We start from the raw sequence: 16,601 nt of genomic DNA on the forward strand, positions 1-16,601 counted from the left end.
TTTCAACGTTTTTTATTTATTTTTGGGACAGAGAGAGACAGAGCATGAACAGGGAGGGGCAGAGAGAGAGGGAGACACAGAATCAGAAACAGGCTCCAGGCTCCGAGCCATCAGCCCAGAGCCTGACGCGGGGCTCGAACTCACGGACCGCGAGATCGTGACCTGGCTGAAGTCGGACGCTTAACCGACTGCGCCACCCAGGCGCCCCAACCACTTGAAGATTTTAAATAGGAGAGTGACAATGTTGTATTTGCATGTTACTCTGGCTGTAGCATGGATGATAGAGTGACAAGTGTTGAGATTAGAGATAGGGAGATCAGGGGTGCCTGGGTGACTCAGTCAATTGAGCATTTCACTCTCGATTTCAGCTCAGGTCGTGATCTCATGGTTCATGGGATCGAGCCCCAAGTTGAGCCCCACTGAGGCCCCCTATTAGGCTCTGCCCTTGGGATTTTCTCCCTCCTCTCTGCCCCTCCTCCTGTTTGTGCACATGCATGCACACTGTCTCTCAAAATAAATAAATAAACTTTTAAAAATAGAGATATGGAGATCAGTTAGGCAGTCTCTCCATGGGAAGGATGAAAGCCTAAACAAAGCAGTGGTCATAAGGAAGTAAAGGCAAGGCCAGATTCAAGAAATAGTGAGAAGGACAAATCAGCAGGGTGAGAGAGAAAAGTCAAGATGAAACCTAGATTTCCAGTGTGGATGCCTAGGTGGTGATACTTAATGAGATCAGGAACAGAAGGCTGCGTTCGTTTGGAGTTAGGGGAGAGGAATTCTATTTTGGACATGTCTCATTTGGGGTGCCCAAGGGACATTCAGATATATAATCCTGGAACTCGGAAAGGAACTCAGAAAGCTGAGGAGGGTCACCAGGAAGGGGTAAGTGGCCTCTGGCCTTTGTACCAATTTGCACTGTACAGGGGTGGAGAGGAAATTCAGCCTCCTACAAAAGCACCTCCTCCTAAAAATCCTGGGAGAATAAGAAGGTTTTGAGACAGTTGAAGATGCTACCGATAATACTTGCCATTTAAAGCAGCCTAGACTGTACTAAAAGCAAGCACATTAATCAGTCCAATTAGGTACTACTATTTATTGTCCCAACTTCACAGTTACTGAAAACCACTAGCTAATGGAAGTGCCAGGCTGCAAACCAATGTCTGTGTAGTTCTGAAGTAACTGTTCTCAACCATTCTGCCATCCTGTGTATGCATTTTGAGGGTTTCCTTAAGCATTTGTTCTTGCAATAACTAAAAGTTCTTTGTAACCCAAAGAAAACAAGACCCGTATTGATGGCCAAGTTCCAAACCAGTTTCCCCAGTTAGGGGTGCTGCAGCCTAAACTTCCAATGTTGCTCCTCTTCAGACTTCTCAGATGCTGTCCGAAGTTCCTAACGTGGTCACTCAATTCTAGCTCCATCATTTACAAAGGATAGTCTTTTGGCCTAGACAAAATATAGCCTTTCTGAGGTCACACGGTCAGTAAACAGCAACAGAGTCCATGCTTTTCCCACTACACCAGGGAAACCTGACATTCTTCTGGATCTACACATCCACACGGGGTCTTCCTAGGGACTACGCTCTAGAAACGTGGGCAGAGCAGATGGATGTTGGTTTTCCGTGTTGAGAACACTAAATTCCCAGGAACGTCTCTCGCTCTGAACCAACACGGTACTTTCAGCACCATGGTCAGGGGCGCGCCGGCGCTTTCAGGTCGTCTGAGCCCAACAGGGTTAGCCAGGCAGCCGCCCTCAGCTTCAGCCTTGGCCATCAAGATCTCTGAAGCAGAGCGGGCAGAGAGCAGCCTGGGACCTCTTCAGAGAAGGGGGTGGGGCGGCCAAAGGCAATGGCGCTAGGCAGTGTTTGGCCTCGTCAGACACAGAAGACCCAGCTACAGCCAAAGCAGGAACAACTACAAACTGTCCCAGCACAGAGCAAAGAGCTCTAACCTGCGAGTCCAGCGCCAGGTCACAATCCTAGCTTGTTTGCTCCAGTAATTCACCAAGTGACAGAGGCCCTTGTGTAAGTCACCTACTTCCAAGACTTTGGGTCTCAGTTTCCATGAGTGTGAACATCATTGCCCTCGTTGCCTGCTGTAGGAAGGGACCTAAGACAAGAAGGGCCAGCCTCAGAGTACCTGGGTGGCCCGGTTAGTTTACGTGTCCATTTCTTGATTTCGACTCAGGTCATGATCTCCCAGTTTGTGGGATTGAGCCCCACATTGGGCTATACGCTGACAGTGTGGATCTTACTTGGGGTCCTCTCTCTGCCCCTCCCCTGCTCATGCTCTTTCTCTCTCTCAAAATAAATAAATAAACTTAAAAAAAAAAAAGTGTCCAGTCTCAAGTGTCCCACCGTCTGTAATCTTGGCCCCTTGGAGGCAGAGCAGACAGGGATGGTTAGTGAATGCCCCCTTCCTTTTCTTGAGCACAGCCTGCAGATATTTAAAAAGGAAGAGGAGGGAGAAATAAACTCAACAGAGAGTATCAATTACATATATGTAAAATTGTAATTATAATATACTCAGCACTTATTCTGTGCCACATTCTCATCCAAATCCCCTTATACCCTCCCGACACTGTCCCCACTACTAAGGCCTGAGGGTCTTCTCCGCCGCTCCTGGTTGGGGGGGGGGAGGGGCTATAACTGGGTCCACGGCAAGCATGGCCTTCTCGTAGGCACCCAGAAATCTAGTGAAAGGGTATTAAGGACTTCCTCCATATTCTCCAGTGAATTAGCTGAGGTTCAGGGACTGGTCCAAGGTCACACAGCCAGGTAGAGTGGCCCTTGGGGGAGAGGAGGGGCAGAGTGCACCCCCGCCCCGCCAGCCTTTGTGCCAGCCCAGCAGCCAGGCTCCCAGACATTAGCATTCCAATGGCCCCGGGACGCTTTGTCTTTCGACCAAGGCCGGCTTGGGAATGGAGTGGGATGGGGGCAGGGCACCATAAATCTACCTGCTAGTGTGAGCCGATGGGGGTGGGGTGGTGGCGCAAGATTCATGTGCTGTTTTTCTGGAAGTCAAGCTTGGGCTCAGACAAAGGCAGAAGAGGGGGAAGAGTCTTTCGACCCGAGAGTCTTTCCTGGCCCCGCTTGGGACCCTGTCCGGATTTCAGAGAGCTGGGGCACAGGCGATGACTTCAGACTGCGGGAGGCCCTGCTGCGGTAGGAGCTGAGGCTTAGTCCGCCGGCGCAGCCTTCCAGCCGAGACTGAGAGCAGCCTGAGTGATTTTCAAAGCCTCTGAAAGCAATATGCCCGTGGCGGGTGGGAGGCGTGGTGATGGTGAGGCTGGGCTAGTTAGTTGTATCTGCCACTCACAGAGATGTTTCCAAGCTCTTCTAGATGAATGGCTCCTTGGAAAGAGGTGTGGACGAGGTTTCGTACCTCAGAGCAACTCCATACAGGGTGATGGAGCTCACCCCGGCCAAGGGAGCCCTAAACTTTGCAGTGATTCTGGCAAACCCTAAACCTTTCTTTGCTTCCTCTTGACTTGGAATGTAGAGTTGACAGACAGCTCTGGGGTCAAATCCCCCACCCCACCCCCACCCGGACCCAAGGTGGCCGCCCAGCAGTCAAGTTGGTTAAACCGTCTTTTTTTTTTTTTTCTTTTTAACTCATGGGGCGGAGGACCAGTCTGTGTGCATTTAGTGACTAATGGCTCCTTAATGAGCACCCTCAAAAGCAGGAGGGGGATTGGGCAGTGCGTCCATCCACCTAGAACATGGAGTCAACACTTTTGCTGTCTCAGGGAGTCGTTTGCACCTGAGGGAGTCCCCCGCCTATTTGAACACTAGTTTCCAGAGCCTTTCACAAGAAGAATGATCTTCCTGCTTCAGGACTTCTCTAAATCTGTAGTCCTGGGCCCAAACACCACCTCTCTCGCAAGTCTCCCAATCCAGCCCCAGGCACCAGCTATCCTACCTCCATCCTGTGCCTTGTACCTTTACCCAGCACCCAATATTTTTGGCCTTGAATAATATTGTCTGTATACTTGCTGCTTTCCTGCAAAGACAGAGATGGACCTTCCTGCTTTTTGTCTGTCCACGCTCTTCCCCCCAAAACGCCCAGCAAGTAGCAGGCACTGGTTTGGTCCCTGCATCTAGGAGCTGCAGACACCTGTCCCTGGGTGGTGCCCCAGGTGGAAAGTTGGCTGCTGCAAAAGTCACCAATAACCCATTAATCTTCTCCCAGATTAAAGCCGTGAAATGAAACAACACCTTCATTCATTCTTTTGTTTGGGGCCCTTCTCCCCGCCCCCAATTCCGGTCCCTGGTAACTGAGACCTATCTCCTCAGAGCTACCTTTACTGGGATTAGAGGAAAAATTCATCTGGAAGTGGGGATGGCAAAAGAGAAACAAAAGAGGCATTGACTCCGATGAAGCTGCCACTTTTGCACTCTAACGGGAAAGCTACCTACCTGCCTTCCGGCTGTCAGCCCCTAACGGGTGCCTCGCCTCTCTGGGGTTGGCCGGCTTCTTCCCCTGGCCAATCCAAGGAGGCCTCTGGGGTTCAATTCACAGGGTAGGGTGCCCGCCCTCCATTTTCCCCGTTCCTGAGCACCAGGCAGACTCCTCGGATTCTTACAGCTCAACCTGCTTCCGGAGGCCTGGGGGTCCCGCAAGGCACGTAGAGGTGCTCCAGTAGTGCCCCCCGGATCATCTTCGGTCCCGCTGCTCACCAGCCCAACTCTACCTTGGGAGTAACAGAGAATGCATGGCTGGAGACCTTGAACAGTTCCTTGGTAAGTTTTCAATCAAGACTGCTGGGTGTCCGGGATGTCAGAGATTTCAGCAGGAACCTCCACCCTCTCTGCTCCTCGCTGCTCAGTTCTGAGCCGCGACGCCACCGCCCCTGAACCGGCTCTGTGAAATGAGCTCAGAAGATGTGCGAGATCTCTAAGCACTTCGGGAACATTCCTGGGATGCCCAGTCCGGGTTCCGTGTCTCCAAGGGCTCTGACCTTGTGGCCAGGCTATTACTTGTCCTCACCAAATGCAGCAGTCGCTCTAAATCCAGGTTAGTGGTGTTGGGGAAAAGGCCGGCAAGAGGCCCTAGTTGGAGTCTTTGATCTAAACCACTGTCTAGAATAAGACAAGTCACTGCCCCATAAATAAAATAGGGAATTGGACCAATGATTTCTTAAGAGCTTTCCAGCTCTTACTTTCCAAATGGGTTTACCTGACTTGCCCTCAGGACTCAGTCTTCTCTGCCTTTGAGCACAGTGTCACAATCTTTTAGCCCAAACTAGAGGAGAGGCCCAGATCCCCAGAAAGTATCATCCCTCTCCTTGGAGTGAGCCCCCCCTCCCCCGGCCGCACCGCAGCGGCTGTGGTCCTCCCTTCTGCACAATCCAGTTACTTAGCTGAGGCTTTTTGAGGGTACTTTTTTTTTTTTATTGGCTCAAAATCTCATTCACCAGTCTCTAAATAATCTTATGTACAAAATATAGACTCCGCCCCCCCCCCCGCTGTGAAATCTTATCAATAAATACAAATGTGTAAAGGAGGGGAGGGGGTATATAATTTACCATACCAAAATTCATTTCAAAAGATATCATATAATTTACAAACTGATTTTTTTCTTCTCTCTTCTTCTTTTTCTTTTCTTTCTTTTCTTTTTTTTTTTTTTTTTAGACAAGGGAGCTTCAGTCGCAGGGAAGCGGGAGAGACATTCCTGAGCCAGGCGGTCTCTGCCGCAGTTCACAGCCCGGTCTCCCTCCCCCGGGAGGGCAATGGCTCTGAAAAGTGCACCGAGAGAAGGCGGAGGATCGCCTTCGTGGATTAAGGCAGCGGACCGGCCAGAAACCAGGACTTAATACGGAGAGGGTCAGCGGCGTCTTTCCAGAAGAGACGCCGGGCGAGGAGAGCAAACCGGAAGAGATCAAATACTGGATTAGGTCACCTTGGTTGGAAGGTTGGTATGGCTGGAGACAGTGAGCGTCTCCGGCTGCGTAGTGCTACCATTCTCGTTGTCTTTGCGGGAGACTTGGGGTGGTTGCAGGGCGGGGAACCCCCGAAGCCTGCAACGCCCACCTGCTTGCGCAGCAACCTGCGTGCGGCGGTCTGAAGTTAGCGCGACGCAGAGGACGGGGGATTGAATGCAGCCTGTCACCCTCCTAGGCGCCTGGGCTCATCGGGTGTCAGCGAGCCAGAGACTGGAAGGGCAAGTTCGCATGAAGGCCCCCGTAACCTCCCCCTCCCTCTCTCCCGAGCACCCACCGCCCAGAGACCCGCAGGCCCCTTCATAGAAAGTCTGAGAAAGCTAGGGCGCCGGGGCGCAGACCGGTAGGGGAGGCAGGCATCTGCAGCCCCGGACGCTCCTCCAGCGAGGCGGCGGGACTCAGGCTGCCCGCCTGGGAGACCGGAGAGTAGAGGGAGCCCCATTCTCCCGGGGAGCCGCCGTCCTGGCTGCCCAGCTCTTCGCAGGGCGGCGCGGGCGGCTCCAGCCCGTAGAGGTTGTGGTCTGCTATGCGCAGCGCCTGCGTCAGCGCCCAGATGTAGTTGTGCGCGAAGCGTAGCGTCTCGATCTTGGTGAGCTTGGCATCGTCGGGAAAGGTGGGCAGGACACCGCGAAGCGCGTCCAGCGCGGAGTTGAGGTTGTGCATCCGATTGCGCTCGCGGTCGTTGGCCTTCTTGCGCCGGCTCCGCCGCTGCTCGCTCTTGGGCCGGCTGCGCCCCCCGCGCCTCGGCCGGAGCTTCCTCGAGGCTCCTCGGCAGCCGCCCCCTTCCTCCTCCGCGCAGCCCCCCTGCACGCGAGCCGGGCTGGGCGGAGCGGACGCAACGCAGGTCACTTCGGCGTCCGAGGCGCCCTGGAAGGGCTGTTCTGTGTCATGGGTCGCTTGGACAGCTGGCACGCCGGAGGGATGCGGCGCCATCCTGAGGCTGGGGTGAGAGGTCCCGGTAAGAGTTGGGTGGGCCACCCGCGCGCAATTCCCGGTCCCCGGGTCAAGTGAGGGGGGAAAAATGACGAGAAAGAGCCACCCCTCCGCTCCCGCCGGATCCCAGGACCCCCTTCCCCCCTCCACCCGTCTCTCTGTGACCTGCAGGTGTTACCTTGTTCCCGCGCGCAAAAGGGTAGAAGCGGCGAGCAACGAGAGCAATGGTGAGCTTAGCTGGCCTTTTCGTCTGTTAAGTCCAGCCAGGATGCAGGAGCCGCAGCCTGGAAGTTTCCCCAGCCCAAGAGAAGCGAAGAGCAAAGGGGGTCCCGGGCCACTGTTGCTGTCTTTGGCGCGGCTGCGAGACCAATCGGAATTTTTTCTGAGCCTCAAGTCGTGTGCCCCTTGGCACGCTTTATCTGCTCGGCCCGGGCCAGGAGCGTGCCTGCCCCGTTGCTGCCCGAGCCGCCGGCCAATCAGCGCCGGGGCCAGGGGGCCGCGCCACGCGAGCCCGCTCCTCCCCCGCGGGGCACAGCTGGATTCCGGACAAAGGGCCCGGGTCGGGGGAGGGGAGCGCCGCTCTGTTTGCTTTCCCCCCGCGGGCTCGGTCCCAGCAACTCTCGGTTCCTCAAAGAGCCTCGCCCAGGGAGAGGAGCCTCGTCTGGCTCGCGTCTGGCCGCCCCAGACCGCTTTGCTCGTATTCAGTTTTTCCTTGGCATCTGTCCAGCCCCTCTTTTGGTACCTCGAAGAGGGCTTTGGGAAGCCCACGGGGACATTTAGGCTCAGAGAAGGAGGTGGCTTGCCCCAAATCACGCGGCGAGACATGGGACCAGGTGCAAGATGCCCTGACTACCAGCTTGGAGGAGCGTCCACGAACTCCTGAAGCCACCTTGCTCTTCTGCGCTCCGGGTCAGGCTAGGAAACACACATGGAGCGATGTTTCACGGACCCTCTCCATTCTGGAAGGAGGGGCGGGGCGACCACAGAGACAGATCCTGCCTAGGTCCCTGCCGCGTAGAGACCTTCCCTGGAGGTGAGGAGCCCCCCTACCTCCCACCACAGTGCTCTGAGACGAGGCTCCACACTCCTCAGAGGGAGGCGCTTAGAACCTCTCCTCCCCATCCATCCCCCATCAGGAACCTAAGACGTTTCCATCGTGTCCCAGAGGCGGAGGGTGGTTATGGTGGGACCTCCAGGGGACATTCGACCACTACCAATCGCGGACAGTCCCCTAGCATTCGGGCCAGGGTCTCTGGGGAAGAGCTCAGGTGAGAAGGGGTCAGGAGAGGGCCGGGAGTTCGCAGCAAGGCTTTGTCTTTTAAATGCCCGTGGTGCGCTGGCGCTGTGAGACACAGGCGACTTCTTTCTTCCCTTCGTCCCCCTGTCCAATCACAGCCAGGGGCTGCCAGCACTACCTGGCCCAGCTCTAGCCGGGTGTGAGGCGGGGGACCTGCCCTGAGCACCGCTCAGGGACTCCGCGGGCCCCTGTTAGCGCCGGCTGGAAATCTTTCCAAAGTCAGTCTGAACACATCATCCCTCTTTTCTTCCCTGCCCTTCCATTTTGTCCCCGCCTCGGACACCCCGTGGTCTTCTGCTTCCGGTCACTCTGGGTGAGGGGTCGCGGCTTCCGCTCCTCTCTCTTGACCGCGACGTGTCCGGTGGGGGCAGAGGCGGCGGGGGGGGGGGGGGAAGCCGAGGGTGGGAAGACTGGGGCCCCGGTTACGTCTCCGCAGGCTGAGAAAGCTGTGCTTCCTAGCAGGTCCAGTGCCTCCCGGAAGCTGGAGGAGTGGGGCTGGACCCGGCTGGGAAACCGAGGGGATGGGGTGAAGGGAGGAGGTAGGTCTGCGTATCTGCCCCAGTGACCGCCTCTCCACACCCGCCCAGGCTGCTTCGGGGGCGCAGTTACCTCCAAGGCAGAAGAGGATGGATATGCTTGGGCGCCAGAGAGAGAGGGCTCTAGGACTGGATGGGGGTGGGGGCGCTGTCCTTCCGATCTCAGCCGGTGCACGGTTAGCAGAGGTTCCTTCCCTTTCTGCTCTCCAGCTGAAGCTAGGGGTCAGGCTCCCGAGGAGCAAAGGGAAGAGACTCCTGGATTGCATTTTCCTGCTGCTGCTCCCTCAGGTCAGGATTGCTCCAAATTTGTTTCCTAGTCATAAGAATGAGAACCAGAGGCCCGTTTTACAGATGGAGACGTCAAGGCCCAGAAGGGGGAGTGATTCACCTAAGGTCACACAGCAAGTTCTGCCAGAACCACGTAGAACTCAGGTCCTAAGACTCGGACTTCTAGATTCTCCCCTCGCACCTGCTGCCTCTCCCTGATTGGGGGAAAATATTTTTTTCCCCAAGGCAAAACCAGACACCCCAAAGTGTAGAAGGTAGGAGAAGTCCTGTATCTGTGGGGGAGACAGGGTCAGAGTGGAAACGGGACCGATGCTTCAACTTGCTACTTTCCTGCCCTATACCCGAACCTTGCTTGGTTTCTATCATCCTGCAAATTATGAACAGACAGGAAATCCGAAGCATGCTTCCCTAGGGCTCTGGGACCCAGCCCCACTCGGGGGAGCCTGCCCTGGCGATAAGGGATCCAAACATCCCTGTGGGTCCCGGGAGGCCTGAAGAGCAGCTCCAAACCAGGACTCTCACCCGGCAGTGGCTCTCAGATAAAGGGCAAAGGAGGGACTCACTTGGCTCAGTTTTGCCTCAAGCGGCGGATAGATACTGGTAAGAGCCGCAGGGCGAGTTTCCTGCACCAGGCAAGATTCTGGGCATTCTTGGGAACCTTCTTAACCGGGAGAGAATTCTGGGACCCACGTGGGATTCTTATCCAGATCCCCCAGAGCAGCTCTGGCCCAGGGCTCTTCGGGGATTCCAGGCCGCCACCACTACGGCTTTGCGCAAAACATAGGGCGAGGAGCGCGCATCGGCCAGGAGTAGCGGTCTCCTTGAGGAGAGCCCACAACTCTCCGCAGCCCTTCTTCTGCCAGGAGGGCGGGGTCCGAGGTCAAAGAGTCCTGGGGGATTGGAGATCCAGGGTCCACGTGCTCCCTTTCCGCTGTAGGGGACGCACAAACCTCTCTCCAAAGTTAATCCCTGTGCTTTTGGTGGCGGAGGCGCAAAGCAGTGGTAACTCAGTGCGCGCCGGCGGTTTTTGTGAAACGGCTCTTCCAACGGGGAGCAGAGCCTGTTCCTGAAGCCCCCGGCCAGCCACCGCCTCTAAGGCCTCCAAGACGCGCGCGCCTCTACTCTCTGAGGCCTACGCACGTCTGGAGGCTGAGGGGGCCCAGGAGACGGGCGACAGCCTGACGCCCGGAGACCGCGGGCAGATTGGAAAAGAAGGAAGGCAGCGGTCCGCCCTGCGGCCTTCCTGTCGGCGGGGGGAATCTTAGCAGTGCCTGGGGGCTCTTTGAGAAACAAGCGGGAGGGAGGGGGGCCATAGGAAGCTGAATAGCTAATGGCTTGCCGGAGGAGGGGGCTTCTTTCTCTCGCCTTCGCCTCGGCCCTGAAAGAGGGGAAGACAAAAATCTGGCGAGCGAGCTGCCTGGGCCGAGACTGGCCACTTCAAACAGCCCTTCAAACAAAAGGAGACGATGAAAAGAAAGCCCCACCTGTCTCCAGTGTTTGCTAAAATAATAATAAATAGATTTCGTTTAATAAATAATTACAAGAGATTGTAAAGTGGAGTGCTTTGGAAAACATCTACCGCGGGAGTCCCGCAGCCAGCCGTCACCTGCTCCCAAGGCGGACAACTTTATTGTTAAGCCACCCCCCAACTAGTTTGCCTCTGATAAACTCTCCCTCGTTTTCACAATGACTGTTTACTCATAGTTAGCACAATATTACCTTTGCCGTGATAAACCCAGAAGGGGGGAGACGTGGCCCCTGGCCCCTGGGCACACCTGTCCCAGAAGCTGCCACATGGATTTGGCAACGAGCAGGCCTCCCCCCGGGGGCCCTGCCTCCGTGTACATTGGCCCAATTGCCACCCATTTATAACAGGTTGGCTGCAAGGCCTATCTCGGTCCTATTTGTCTTCTTTTATTGAAAGCATATGGTCTCCAGGGGCTCACCAGCCCCATATTTCATCTGCCGGGAGCTGGGGCGCTTCCGCAGGCTGGTGCTGCCCAGCGCGCGGCTCCCCACTCAACGGCTGCCGCCGCGCCAGCTGAGGGGATGGCGGAGGTGGGGTGGGGAGAGATAAGGCGGGCTCCTCATTCGCTTTGGGAGAGAAACCATTCCCTCAGAGACTCCCCCTCCCCGGGCGCAGAGACCTCGTGCGCTCTTGAGTGGGTGGCTGGTTCTTTTTCTTGGGTAGGTGAGAGGGCGCCATATGCCACCCCCCCAGGGCGTAGGAGGGAACTCCAGCCCAGGGAGTCCTCGAACAAAGGGAAGAGAGGGCCCCGGACCTCTGGAGCGCCCGAGGTCTTTATTTCCAGATCCCCCTCCCTGTCCAGGGCCACCTCCCCCCGGATGTCCGTAGCTGGCGCGCAGCGCCTGGAAACAAAGTGTCCACATTATCCCAGCCGCCAGCCGAGACAGTGAATGCGTGAAAAGGTGCATTGCGCACCAAGACACCTGTTGAAGCGGCGCCTCTTCTCAGCGCCTCTCGGTTCTGCCCTCGGTCAGCAGCGAGTGGGGGGTGGGAGGAGGGAGAGATACTGTGATTTGTGGCGACATATGTTGAGCAGATTGGTGTGTACTCTTCACAGGGCCACACGCACCCTCGCTCCCATACACACCCCGCGAGAAAGAGCAGCTGCTGTCCTCACCTTCTCCCGACATAATACCTGGGCCAGGCGCCTTGGCGTCGCCTTTTGAGACTCCATCTCTCCCCCACCCTCTCTGCTTTCCGCCCCCACCTGCCGTCCCAATCTTGGCAGCTTCGCTGTAGGACGTTATTGTCAAATTTAACAGATGCACGTTTGTTCCCAGCGCCTGGTCTCAAACACACACACACACACACACACACACACACACGCACGCACGCACACACACGCAGGCATCCACAGAAAACGCGACCGATGACACAGATGCGGAGCGCAAGATGTCCATATGCCCGGCTCCGCGCCCGCCAGGGCTGGGGAAATAAACAGGACTGTGTGATTTTCTCTCCCCAGCCCAGAATAAACGGAAACTGCCGCGGGTGGGGAGGCCACCTCCAGGCGACTCTCGCTTAGCGCTTGCCCTTTGGCGCGAGGGCGCACGGCACCTCTGGGCGCAGCGCTAGAGCCAGGAGAGCGCACGGCTGTGGACGCAGAGCGCCGACCATGAGGCGGCGGGAAAGGGGCCCCTGGCAGGAGCATTGAGGGCCAGTAGCTCTGGAGGTGCGGGTCACTGCCTGACCTCTCTGGTCCTTGCTTGACCTCTGGACTTCTCAGTTCCTGAGTGGTGAAGTTGCCCCAGTCTTTCCAGGATTCCCAGGAGTGGACATCCACCTGAGGCCCACTAGGGGCAGGCCCGGACCCCTCTTTTTTGACACTCCTCTGCCCACTTATCTCCTTGTCTGGGCTTTCCTAACACAACGGTGATGAGAAGGGTACTGGGGGTGGGGGTGGGGGGCTGGCTCTGCCACTGTCCTTGTGCTGCCCTGAGAAAATTATTTCACCTGGCCCCCCTTCCCATCTATTAAGGGAAAAAGCTGTAAAGGAAATACATTTTCAAAATTTCAAATTTGCAAAACTTGGAAACCTTGGATATCAACAGGTCTTAGGGGAGAGAGGAGGAAACCGAGAGAGAGAGAGAGAGAGAGAGAGAGAGAGAGAGAGAGAGAGAGAGAGAGGGAGAGCAGTCCCCTCCTCCAATACCCACACTCAGTTTGCCAGATCTGAGTTTCTGGCCAAGAAAGACAGACAGTTTCTGGCCAAGAAAGACAGTTTCTGGGGGAAAGACAGGCACTGGGGGGTGTAGGAAGCTATCCTCTGTCCCCTGTGTCTTTCGACTCCTGGAGCACAGGCAACGATTGGGCCACGGTGACCCTCAGTGACAGCATACCTGCCTGCTCCTACCAGGCTTTCAGCCCTTCATTTCTTCCAGTGCTGGGGTGGAGCTGGGAAGCTGGGGGGTGGGTGTGTGGCTCTGAAGCCTCTTCCTCTTTCCAGGCCTGATTTTGGAGAAAAACATGTTCCTCCTACCCTCGGCGTGACTTTGGATGAGCTGTGCTCCTTCCGCCGTCCTTGCACAAGTTGTTTCGACTTTCCCTGTGGTTTCTGGTTTTGACGGAACGTGGTCCTGACATTTCTGAGATGCACTGGCCCAGGGAAGAGGACATCCTCCTTTGGGAGAAGTCTTTCTCCGTACAAGTCAGGGGAGCCCTCTGCCGGGGGGTGCCTCTGTTCCCTAGCCCTGATGTCCCCTTCCCACCCATTCCCGGTGCCACGGGGATTGTGCCTAGGCAACAGCAGGAAGAACCAAAGGGTGTCGGGATTGCTGTGAGTGGGGGGGGTGAGAGCAGGAGAAATCTATCCTCCTCACCTTTTTTAGGTCACCTTGGATACAATACTCACCCCGCCTCCACTTGTCAGTTTGGGAAGGCAGGAAGGGGACAGGGGTGGAAGGCGAGGAGGGTCGAGAATTAATTCTAGACTAACTCAGTGCAGAAGCAATAGAAGGTCATGCAGTGTACTTTCCCACACAGTACTTAGTAACTTTTTTAAAAATGTTTTTTTTGTTATTTATTTGAGAGAGAGAGAGACAGAGTGCAAACAGGGGAGGTGCAGAGAGAGAGAGAGAGAGAGAGAGAGGGAGACGCAGAATCCGAAGCAGGCTCCAGGCTCTGAGCCGTCAGCATAGAGCCCAATGAGGGGCTCGAACCCACGAACCGTGAGATCATGTCCTGAGACCAAGTTGGATGCTTAACCGACTGAGCCACCCAGTTGTCCCAGTACTTTAATATCCATGTAGAACTTTGAGGAGGCAGATCACCCTCTCCTATCACTGGCAGGGGTGGTGGTGGAAGGGATTTTCCTTGTTCCCAATTTACTCCTGAGCATTCTGGGACTCAAGGTCACAGAGCTGAGTACTGGAACCCCTCTTCCCTTGTGTCCGCTCCAGTGCTGGCACCTTCTGTCACCTTCCTGGCCCCCTACCCACTGCCCACGCTCCAGGAACCCTTTGGAGGCGAGCAGGTCTGTCAGAGTTTTGGGGGTCCAGAAGCTGAAGGATTTGGAAGCAATAAACAATGGAGACAGCCCCTTCTCTCTCAGTTTTCTCTTCCTATCGCTTCCACAAGCTTCTCCTAGCTCCCCACTAATGCTATCGAGGCAGGGCCAGATTTACGGGGTATTGAGGGTGAGTACCTTCTGAAATTTGGTGCCCGAGGCACCCCACCTGCCTCACTCCAGCCCCAGCTCTCCTTTGAAGGCAACGAGCTTCATATTCCCCCTTGCTGAGACCTCAAAGCCAGGTGGTCCTAATTTTTTTTTTCCTGTGGCATTATCCGAAAATTCTTTTAGGCATACCCTTCAAAGATAGAATGATATGTTATTATATATAATAGTATGTTATTATAGCTATTCATTATGGTTCACATATTATATGCAATATAAAACATATGCAAAATAGGATTTGTTATACATTATAGACATCTTTCTGTACTGGGCAGCCAAAGCAGTGGAGATGGAAATGTGATTTTCCAATCACAGACCCAGACACCCTGGGTTCCAATTTGGACTTTTGCGCCTAATAGCTCTGTAACCTCGGCCTATTGACGCAACCTCTCTGAAGCACCTCTGTTTTCTCACGTATAAAATGGGGAGAATGATGGAGTATCTACCTCATGGGGCTTAAATGATTTTAATTCATGTAACATGATCACCATTAACTTGTAATGGATGTTCACTCATTTATGAATACAATCATTGATGATATCTACATCATAAAACATACCTCCAGATAAATTTGCACCCAGGACATGAAAATAAGATATAACTAGAAGTTCTAATCTGTGACTCTTGTGCTCTCCTCTCCAGGCAACCTGATTTGAATCCTGCTGTCGTAAGCAACTGCTATGACAGTACCATTAACAGTTAAGACGCAGGTTTGGGCTCGTTGAGCACATTCTCACCCATTAAAATTTCTCATCAAACCAGTGAGGCAGCGTGGCCAGAGACCAGCGTCCCATTTTACAGATGAGGAAACCGAGGCTTTAGAGAGCTGATGTGACTCCCCCAGTTTGTATGGGGGAGTGGGAGTAAGATTCTAGGTCTTCTGACCCCGAGTCTGTGCCTCATCCGCCCTCGCTCTCTGTTATGTCGTGGGTCCTACAACTTGTGAGCTGATTGTCACACGCATCCAGTTGGAGTCTTGTTGAGCAACTACCAAAAAAGGGGATGTGGGGGCGCCTGGGTGGCGCAGTCGGTTGAGCGTCCGACTTCAGCCAGGTCACGATCTCGCGGTCCGTGAGTTCGAGCCCCGCGTCGGGCTCTGGGCTGATGGCTCGGAGCCTGGAGCCTGTTTCCGATTCTGTGTCTCCCTCTCTCTCTGCCCCTCTCCCGCCCGTTCATGCTCTGTCTCTCTCTGTCCCAAAAATAAATAAAAAAAAAAAAAACAAAAAAACAAAAAAGGGGATGTGGACTGATCCATGAAGCCAGCTGGTGGTGTGTGCATATGGCTCATTTACTCTTGTCCACCAGAAACCGTAGCGGGCTTGGAGGCAACCTGGCAGGTAACCTTATTTGATGGGTGGGGTCCACTTTGTAGACGCAAGTGTGGAAGACGGCACTTTTACGCAGAGCTTCAGGTCTGCACAGGAAACCACAAATCAAATTCCTGTCAATGCAATTGCCCAGATACCAAGATGGCGTGGGGTCAGTTGGGCACACCTCACCTCTGTCTCGTAAATGTTTATGAAGGGTCATTATGAGAAGGTGGTGACAAGCTGTTCCCCATAGTCACAGAGATTAGACTGGGGGAAGTGGTTTGAATTGAAAAAGCAGGGATTTAGGCTCTTTAGGGTTTAGGACGGCTGTTCAGTTGTATAGAACACACTTGGGGAGTCACCTGCCCCAGAAGCCCTTCGAGACCATGGGTAGAATTCATTGCTCCAGTTTTTAACCCGAGTGAATTGAAATTAACACCAGTCCCCTTCTAAAGAATTATAGCACAGTAGCACAAACCCATGTCATGCTAGGTGTTGTGAGAAATACCAAGAACCAGGGTTTAGGGCTGAGTAAGACCTTCCCTGGCATGTAGTCCCTAACACTAAGTTAACACATGATTGGGAACTGAGGCTCAGAAAGGAAATGTGCCTTGTTCAGGCCACGCTGCAAGGGCGGCCAAGTCAGAAGAACCCACGTCTCTTTCCATTAGTCCATGATGGAGCCCCAGAGCCCTTGCTTGGAGTTGCTCTCATTCGGCACCCATTTTTCTCTGCCTTGTATGTGGAGGCCCTTTGTCTTGTGTGTCCCTCAGGAGAGGATGAAGTCCTTCAGATCAACAGCTGTGTCGTTTTGAGAATTTAGCAGGGATATTGTACCTGATGGGTCTCTGATAGGGATTGGCTTAATGGTCCCAGGAAGGTGAAGGTTATGTGAGGCCTGGGTATCTGGGCAGCCAGAAGGATGTTGGCAGGATGGGGAACAAGTGGAAGGGACCGATAAGACCCATATGCTGTAAACTCTGATGCAGGTGATGGAGTCAAGACCGTAGGGATAATGGGAGCAGAAAAGGGGAAGCACATCCTTCCCTTTGGGGACACAACCTGGAAGTTGTACATATACATCAGCACATTGACCAG

At 54.6% G+C, this 16,601-nt stretch overlaps 1 protein-coding gene across 1 annotated transcript; it reads right to left on the bottom strand.

Moving 5' to 3' along the window:
• Positions 1-5,925: 5,925 nt before the first annotated feature.
• NEUROG3 (neurogenin 3) lies at positions 5,926-7,289 on the bottom strand. The gene is made up of 2 exons (XM_058696019.1): positions 7,050-7,289; positions 5,926-6,878 (listed from the first exon to the last, which is right to left on the bottom strand). Exon 2 carries the CDS (start codon positions 6,869-6,871, stop codon positions 6,239-6,241), a length of 633 nt encoding a protein of 210 aa, XP_058552002.1. The 5' UTR covers positions 6,872-6,878; positions 7,050-7,289; the 3' UTR covers positions 5,926-6,238.
• Positions 7,290-16,601: the final 9,312 nt, after the last annotated feature.

Source organism: Neofelis nebulosa, chromosome 13 (genome assembly GCF_028018385.1).
Source record: "Neofelis nebulosa isolate mNeoNeb1 chromosome 13, mNeoNeb1.pri, whole genome shotgun sequence".
NCBI classification, from domain to species: domain Eukaryota; kingdom Metazoa; phylum Chordata; class Mammalia; order Carnivora; family Felidae; genus Neofelis; species Neofelis nebulosa.